General features: G+C 48.2%; 1 protein-coding gene across 1 annotated transcript; it reads left to right on the top strand.

Annotated features, from left to right (window-relative positions):
- Positions 1-1,945: 1,945 nt before the first annotated feature.
- Positions 1,946-7,764, top strand: lin54 (lin-54 DREAM MuvB core complex component; the record flags this gene model as incomplete). Its single annotated transcript, XM_080529867.1, has 13 exons — positions 1,946-2,718; positions 3,369-3,480; positions 3,756-3,886; positions 4,137-4,283; positions 4,848-5,040; positions 5,290-5,363; positions 5,476-5,670; positions 5,817-5,908; positions 6,133-6,204; positions 6,408-6,510; positions 6,659-6,796; positions 7,124-7,326; positions 7,563-7,764. Exons 1-13 carry the CDS (start codon positions 1,951-1,953, stop codon positions 7,762-7,764), a joined length of 2,430 nt encoding a protein of 809 aa, XP_080385993.1. The 5' UTR covers positions 1,946-1,950.
- Positions 7,765-9,439: the final 1,675 nt, after the last annotated feature.

Here is a 9,439-nt window from a genome sequence, read left to right as displayed (position 1 = left end):
ACAGATGGCCTTGGGGGCTCACAAGACTGTCAGCTGCTGTCAAATGCTGCATCCTCTCATTGCTCCCTCCAGTCCTTCCCGTTGCTTTTTAAATGTATTTATTTGCCACTGCAGCCCAAGGAGGCATGCTCAATGTTAAGAAATTAACGGGACAAATGAACTCTTAATATAAGACATTAATACTCTTAATAATAAGTCATTTAAGTCATTTAATATCTCATGGGATATACCAAGTAACTGTTTTTTTTCTTTCCAGAACGTCATATGGATGTCTATAGTGACTTATGCCAAGATGTCAAAGAACATGACATTGCTTTAAGTCATATTTATAGTGTTAGGCTACATGACATGGTAACTAACGTATTAAGTAATGTTGGGAGAATCGGACGACGGCTGGATCTAATACCCCCCCAAATGCCAGTGAAGCCCTACGTGTGTTGCATGACTACAGATATGATATTGTAGTCAGCTAAGTTGTGACTCCCTCCTCCACCCGTCTCTGGGTAAACACGCTCCTGGGCGTTGAGCTCTCAGGCTCCTTTCCTCCCTGGTCTCGTCTCTCTGTAGTCGATCTGATGACGAGGTGAAAATGGCGGATCTTTCGAAATCCAACCCCGGCCTGAAATAGACCCGTACGGAGCTAGCTGGTCCTTCTCTCTGTCGCTGGCACCGACTCATGCTTTTGACAGACTGCTCGATAGTTGGAAAAACAGCCATTCTCGCCCTGATTACATCCCTTTGAAAACCGGAGACATGCCGATCGATCCCTCCGCAGTTGATCAACTTCTAGCGCGCTAGCTGTCGTATGTGTCGTACGTGAGAGGTAGGACGACACAGATTGTTGTTGTTTTTCTCTGGGATGTTTAAAAGCGGGCCTAGCCGAGCTAACTACTAGCTAACCTTGTGTCATGAATTTTGTTACCGAGCGTTTTCAGCTGGGTGGCAAGTTGTGATGCGATCGGGTCCGTCTAAAGATTAAAGATGAACATTGTTGTTGTTTGCTCCCTAGCTAACTTGCTAGTTTAGCTAGCAGGTCCAGGGGGAGTTTAGGCTGCTTACTATCAAATACCCGACTGTAGATCCACTGGCACTGCAGATCTGGAGATGTGGACATTCTAACATTGTCAGATCAGATTTTATTTTTCTAACTTTTTCCCCATTTCCTAAGTATGACTTTATCGCCGGCGTTTTAAAGATGGGTGAAACGTTTTAGGGATTGGCTTTAATGGTAGCAGATGTAGCTGTGCAAACAGACGGACAGTAGCTACTCATGTCACATTCAGTATTATTAGGCCATGGATAGAGACCATGACATCATTTTGAACCCTGAATGTAATGCGCGCGCGCGTGTGTGTGTGTGTGTGTGTGTGTGTGTGTGCGCGCGTGCGCGTGCAACATCCATCCCACACCCTCTCAATAGCTCGTTAATCAATCAGAACAATTACAGTTGTAGAAGTTGGTACTTAAAGCTGCATTACCCCCCTGAGTATTAAATAAAAACATGAATATGACTTTAAGACGACATGCCTATGATGTGTTAAATATGGATCAAGTTTGATTTTATTTTGCAACCTCTCACTCAATTTATTAAGTCTGGAACAAGACTAGATGGACTGATATTTTGAAAGCCTGGGGTGGAGGGGACAGGTCACTGATAGTTAACCTTTTCTTTTGTTAATGTCTTCTTTGAATGTTGGTTGTACTTTTGGTGATTTGTTTTGCACTGTGTTGTGCATTGTACTATTTATTCTTTTTCGTGGTATTTGTATGATGCTGAAACAATCTAGTGCAAATGTTGTTTTTAACATAAACTCTAATGCAACACTTCAATAATATCCAATAGAACAAATATAGCAAATTATTTAAATGCAAATTCACATGCCATTGTGTGCCATTTAACCCCTAATTCTTTTCCCTACAGTGACTCAGAGCTGAGACTGAACTGCAAGCATGGACGTGGTGTCGCCAGAGCTCAACAGTCTCCTCCCTGACGAGATCATGGACACAGAGGCCATCGTGATGGAGGACGACCCCCCCTCCCATCCTCTCACAGCCCCTGTCCAATCAGAGCCCAGCGAGGACATACCTGTCCCTATGGAGACCGACGTGTCCAATGTTCCGGAAATTGTGAGCCTCTGCTCAGCCCCTCCCACCCAGCGGACTCAGGCTCTGACCACCACCACCACCACAGACTCCCCCCTCTGTAGCATCAGCTCTGGGACGCAGCTCCTCCTCACCCCCTCTACTCTGTCTTCATCCCCCCTCACCCTCAGACCAGCCACCGCCTCTCCCATCACCACCCCCCAGACCGCCAGCAGCCCGGCCGGGGTGAGCGTCACCACGGGGGGTCTACAGAAGCTCTCGGCCCCCTTCACCATCCCAGCCAACCACCAGATCATCCTGAACAAGGTGGCCTCGTCTCAGGCGACCGCTGACGCCCTCAAGTCTCCAGTCACCACCACCCAACTGATCAAGCAGGACGGGCAAAAACTCTTAGTCACGGCCATAGGGAAGTCAGGGCAGCCCATCGTGCTGCAGCTGCCCCACACTGGCAGCAGGCTGGGCATGGGCCAGGGAGACACCAAGGGTCTGCCACAGCAGTATAAGGTGGTGACCATCGGGGGACGGACTGATCTGAAGCCTGTGATGGGGCTGCAGGCGTTGAGCACTGTCAGCCAGGTGTCCGCACTGCAGGCCCAGCAGCTGAAGACTGTACAGGTGAGAGCTGTTTATTACCTGTTTCAGAGAGACGTCGTGCCTCACACTTCTAAAGTCACTGTTTATATGGCAGTATTAGACGGATGGTTGATGGAACACCCCCTGGACCTTGTGTTGAACTGTTGTTTAACCACAACATGACATTTTTACTACCTTGGCATATGAGCTTTCATTTCCAGCTGCTTTATGAATGAGCATGTGTTGTCAGGGACAACCATATAAGGCAAGTTTGGCCAACATGTTACCCCCCCCCCCCCCCCCCAACATGTTACCACACTTTAAGCCATAATGTCAAGTCATAGGTTATCCTCTGCATGGCGCTGTACCATGCTTAATTTAAATTGGTTTAAACTGGTTATATTTGAATATCATTTATTGTCATTTACAGACACTTTGATTGACCAATATCCACACACATGTTGAAATGAATAGGCTACATCTTAATACAATCAACTCTATTTGGCAACGAATATACTGTAGATAGTTGTAAAGTAGGACTATACAAAAGGTCTCTCATGGGGCTATATTTTTAGATCCACTTCCACATCAGATTATTTCAGGAATCATTCTCATCATGTTTTACTACAAAACTGCAACAGGTGGTGTTTTTCTTGCCTCCATGCTGCCTGATGAAACCTACTCTTCCACAGATCGCTAAGAAAACTCAAGTCTCCTCAGCGGGACCAATCAAGTTTATTATCACAAAAACTGTTAACAGCAAAGGTCTGACTGCTTCGACGTCAGTCTCCCCTGTTATTGCAGGTAAGTCCTTTCACATCTTTTGCATATTGACCCTCCCACCCTCTATTTAATGAAGGGCTTGGTTTGTGCCACACCCCTGGACAGCTGTGTCATCATTGAAACATAGAATGTCTCCTTTTCCTGTGGGGGGGTGGGGGGGGGGGCGGCATAAATGTTCTCCAATAATCTCTGATGTAGCAGCAAATCACATTTGCTTTCCTTGCTCATTTGATATACTAGTGAATGTTTGGCCACGTCCTGATATGACAACATTGTTGTGGTTGCGCGCCCCCCAGGGAGGGTCCTGTCCCAGAGCAGTCCAGGGACGCCCCCCAGGACCATCACCATCTCTGAGCCTCTCAACGCCGGCGCACAGAGCCTCCCCAACAACAAGATCGCCATCTCGCCCCTCAAGTCGCCCAGCAAGGTCAGCCCTTTTCAGGCTCTCTTTCCACTGTTTTGTACCCAGGCCTTGCACTAGGGCTACTGGACAGAAGTTATGATTTTATTTTTGTGTGACTTTAGATGAACACATACTTTTCTGAGAATGGAAAGACACTCCCTGCTGTTTCTGTAATGGGTTGTTCTCTCTCTCTCTCTCTCTCTCTCTCTCTCTCTCTCTCTCTGTCTCTCTCTCTCTCTCTCTCTCTCTCTCTCTCTCTCTCTCTCTCTCACAGCTGACGGTGGTGTCTGTGGCCTCTCAGGCGCCCAACTCGCCTCAGAAGTCAGTGTCTCTGCCTCTCAATATGGGCCAAATCATCACGGTGCAGCAGTCCACAGCCACCTCTCCGGCCAAGGTGGTCTCCAGCCAGTCCTCGGCACACGTAAGCAACAACCCCCTCAGGGTGATACCACCTCTTCCAGGTGGTCACTGGGCCCAGTCAGAATGATCCCGATTTTTCTTTTTCTTTTTTTTTTGCTACCTAGGATCAGATCGAGCTGGCTGATTTTCCCCCTATACGACTCAAAATCAGTCAAAGATTTGATCCTGGATAGCAAAAAAAGAATCAGGATCATTCTGATCTAGATGAAACGTTTTGAACAACTGGGCCCTGGAGATCAGCAGCATATGATCAGCTTCCATGTTGTGAATGCCGATCATTCAGCCAGTGAGAGAGAGAGAGTGAGACACTCAGACCTGTGCTGATTATAGACCCGACTATGAGGTTGGAATGTTCTCCTTGGGAGCAGTTCAGACCCACGTTTAAAAACATTTATTTAACAGTTTTAGAACGCAGTTTCATTGATCTGAACTAACCAGTTTACGAAGGTCTGCGTTTGGCTTCTCCAAGATTGTGCAGATGTTTTTTTTTTTTTTTTTTTTTTTTTTTGGGGGGGGGGGGGGGGGGTTTAGCAAGGAATTAATTGAGTTTTCTCTTCCCTGCCAGACTTTGAAGCCAGTGCAGACAGTATCGGTGGGAGCCCCCCAGTTTAAGACCATCTTCCCCCTGGCCACCCAGTCTAACGTGCAGCAGATCCAGGTGCCAGGCAGCAGGTTCCACTACGTACGCCTGGTGACCGCCTCCACAGGCAGCACCACGGGACACGCTGGCAGTCCTGGTGTTAACTCCATCCAGTCAGGTCAGACATGCACACATCCTCTCTCTCTGTCTCTCTCAGAACTCTCACTCTCTCTCTCAGATCTCACTCTCGCTCTCTCTCTCTCTCTCTCTCACACACTCTCTCTTTCACTCAATCGCAACCACAATGTCTATCCTTCATATTAAATCTGGGAAAACCAAAAGGGCGGGAGTATGGGGGCGGGGGTATGAGGGCAGAAATGTAGCTGGGCCTATTACTGATAATGTGAATAATGTAACTCTCCCACAGCTAAGACCATGGTAGTCAACACAGCAGCGATGAGGATGTCTGTCCCCATTGTCCCAGCACAGACCATGAAGCAGGTGACTCTCTCCCTCTCCACACACACACACACAACCCGGAACAGGAACGCCACGCTATAAAATGCACCACGAAATAAATTTGACTTGAACTGAAGAGTGTTCTTTCCCCCAGGTGGTTCCCAAGCCTCTGACGCAGGCAGCTCAGGTGGTTACCACCCAGACCCAGCAGCGTCTGATCATGCCCGCCACGCCCCTCCCACAGATCCAGCCCAACCTCACCAACCTACCCCCCGGCACCGTACTGGCGCCAGCCCCCGGGGCTGGGAACATGGGCTACGCTGTGCTGCCGGCGCAGTACGTCACACAGGTCAGTGGCTCCGCATGGGAGCATAGGAGTCGTCGGTGTTCTAGAAATAGAGAACTTTATCCCCGCTCAAAAACGAGCGAGACTTTTCAGGACGTTGTCATGACATTTGCCTCTGTACCTACACTGTCTCTCTCTGTCTCCTGTAGCTCCAGCAGTCAGCATTTGTGACTCTGGCCAGCAGCTCTGGTTTCTCCAACCCCACCAGCATCCAGACCCAGGCCAGACTGCCTCTCAACGGGTAAAGACAATATAACACAGACGAGAGAAGTCAGGACAGTTCTCTCTCTAACGGCGAAATAACCGGCAGGATTTGGCTGGTGATTGAAACGTCCCTATTGGGCGTAGACATCAGTGTTCATTTGACTTTGTCTTCCAGACAGTGCAAGGACATCCAGAACAGCTGACCAGTAACAGAAATTTCCGAAGTTCCTTCTTTAAAGCATGTATTCTATTGTCTCACAGCTTATCGACAACAGATGCTGCTTTGAGGCCAAGGAAACCATGCAACTGCACAAAGTCACAGTGTCTCAAACTGTAAGTAAAATGTTTTGCAGGGTTTATCAGAGCGCCTCTTGGAAATAAGAGGGTGGAATTGACAGACATTGCAAACAGATTTATTCAGCTTGAAGCTTGATTTTAGCTCGGAGAAATCCATGACACCGTTACTGTCACGGCCATACCCCGTCATGACGCATCACTTTGATGACCCAACGTATTTTGTTCTGCTTCCTCCTCAGGTACTGTGACTGCTTTGCCAATGGAGAATTCTGTAATAACTGCAACTGCACAAACTGCTTCAACAACCTGGAACACGAAACGGAACGACTGAAAGCCATCAAGGTGAAGATCTGAAACCTTTAGTCAAATAACATTAGTGCCACAAGTCCACTCATCACACATTTTGGTGAAATAAAGTCTTATTGAATTGATCTACACCTTGTTAAAAATCTGTTTTTTTTTAAATCACAAATTTGGTGTGTTTTCACAGACGTGTCTGGACCGGAACCCAGAAGCATTCAAGCCGAAGATCGGGAAAGGCAAACAGGGAGAGTCGGACCGCCGGCACAGTAAAGGCTGTAACTGCAAACGATCAGGCTGCCTGAAGAACTACTGCGAGTGCTATGAGGTGGGTCTTCCTTTCATTCTCTTTCCCTGGGCTCCACGGGCTCCGATTTCTACCTCAACCAGCCTCCCTAGCTTTGGTGCCCTATCTAACCATATCTGTGTGGACTGGAGACCTTTTATTCTACTCTTTACAAGTCATTCTTTCCTCGTCGACTTCCCTTCATCTGCTGCTCTGAACGAATTGGAACAGGTAAAAGCTGACCTAACACTGGGCTTCCTTCTCCTGGGGCCACTGAAGGAGTAGACACAAGGAAAGGAAGTCACTTTTTATTTTAATTTTGAGATGCAGCCATGGTACATTTTCCCCTCTGCCCTCTCTCTCTCTCAGGCCAAGATCATGTGCTCGTCCATCTGTAAGTGTGTGGGCTGTAAGAACTTCGAGGAGAGCCCGGAGAGGAAGACTTTGATGCACCTGGCGGACGCGGCGGAGGTCAGGGTACAGCAGCAGACGGCAGCCAAGACCAAGCTCTCCTCGCAGATCTCAGACCTGCTCACGCGGACCACTCCTGCCATCACCAGCGAAGGGGGGAGGTAAGTACTCACCTCTCTAGACCTCCATCCTTTCAAACCCCGAGAAGTGGTAAATCATCAATTCATCGTCAAGTGGTTTTGACATAAGTCTAGCCATAGGAGAACAATGACCCCCCCATGATGTGCAGATCTAGTTGGCCAAAGGAAACCGTGGGGGATGTGTGCGTGACCTGTGTATTTGATCGGTGCAAGGTTCAAGATATTTTGTCTCCTATCCCTTCCTTCCCCATGTCCAGGCTGCCCTACACGTTTGTGACGAAGGAGGTGGCGGAGGCGACGTGCGAGTGTCTGCTGGAGCAGGCGGAGCAGGCCGAGCTGGGCCAGCAGCCCCAGGCCCAGGCAGAGAGGATGATCCTGGAGGAGTTTGGACGCTGCCTCATGAGGATCATCAGCTCTGCAGGCAAAGCCAAGACAGACTGTCCTTCCATCAACTGCTAGGCCAGGGTCCTTCCATCATCTGCTAGGCCAGGGTCCTTCCATCATCTGCTAGGCCAGGGTCCTTCCATCATCTGCTAGGCCAGGGTCCTTCCATCAACTGCTAGGCCAGGGTCCTTCCATCATCTGCTAGGCCAGGCCTCTTGGCTCTCTCTCTCTTTACCCACCATCAGTGAGCCAGCACTGGGACGGGAGGAGGAGGGGGGATGTGTCCCTGTGCTCTGTCTCCAAACCTTACGGGCAAAGTCGTGGGATGGCGAAGGCGGACTGCTTCATCAACTGTTAGGCCTCCCTCTCGCTCTCTCTCTCTCTCCCCCCCCCTCCCCTCCCCTTCTCACTCTTGCTCTCTCTCATCCAGCCTCCGAGTAAAAAAAACAATAGGCAGGGAGTGGACTGTTGCATTAGCTCCCAGGCTAGCCTGGCTGCACAGACAGTATTGGGAGAAGCTAAACAGCCCTAGTGCTTAGCTAGCCTCACATGGCCAAGTGTTGGGAGGACAAAGGGACATAGCCAAACCCTCCCGAACTAAACCACATCACATCCTCACTGAACTGTTATGGAGCTAGTGTTGAGATCTGCCTCAGGTGGTGGTGGGCAGAGCTGGGGCTGGACTGATGAGCCTCTGACCCTCATGGCCTCTGCCTTTCTGTCCTGGTGAAGGGTGACTTTACTCCTAGGCACTGATCGAAGGATCATTTTGCATTTCCCCCTCCCCTCTGATGGTTTAGGTCAGGGGTTTTGGGGGAAGTACAAGCTGGTCCTAGATCAGTGCACACAGGGGGCAATGTCTTCTAGCTGGAGCATTTGTTGAGATCCACCCAGAGTATACTGGCATAGAGTGTTAACAAACACCTCTGTTCCCATGACTACCGTCGCCAGGGCAAGAGGGACTGTGTCAGAGACGTATCCGAGGAAGGGCTGTGAGGAGGAACACACATGAAGGGACCAGGATCTGGGTTTTAACCTCATTCTGGTGTCTTTGCACCCTCTGAAGCTGGGATTGCAGTTTGTTTGTTGTTGGGGTGGGGGGTGTTTTAGAATGACCATGTACACTTTTTGAAATAGGTATTTTTACAGTTTCTTTCTACACTTTCACTTTCTTTTTTCTCTACATCCCGTCATGGCTTTGTTTGTATCTCTGTGTCATGCGATATTAGGCTAACGTGTTTTAATAATTTCTGATTATGATTGCAGAGGAGGAAAGAAAAGTCACACTGCATATTCTTCAGGTAGCCCAAGTTCCAATCATAATTTCTCTCTACAGTAGCTAGCCTATACTGTATACCCTCAAGAAACGCTCACTTGGCAGACTATATTTATTATTTCAACCTTGATTTCAACTTGTGCTCAGAATTTAGCAAAACGTAAAAATGTCCACATGCGATTTTATCACATTTGAATACCATTTCTATTTTAACAACTTAACTTTGATTGAATTTGACTGATATTTGGCTGTGACTATGGAAGTTGGGGTGAATGGGTTTGTCATTAGGTTAGCTTATGGCTGTCCTTCATATAACATTTATTTGGTGTATTTGGCACACATCGGGATGGGTAAAGTGTGATATGATGTCCAGATTATTTGCACTCATGACTTCTAGTCCTATAGATTAACTTCCAAAGGTAGAAATTCGTCCACTTTTGAATGTTTCTTAGGGAAATATTAATGTTGTTATCT

Source organism: Nansenia antarctica (assembly GCF_963989245.1).
Source record: "Nansenia antarctica genome assembly, chromosome: 4".
Classification (NCBI taxonomy): Eukaryota; Metazoa; Chordata; class Actinopteri; order Argentiniformes; family Microstomatidae; genus Nansenia; species Nansenia antarctica.
This window is presented reverse-complemented; position numbering and strand designations above follow the sequence as displayed.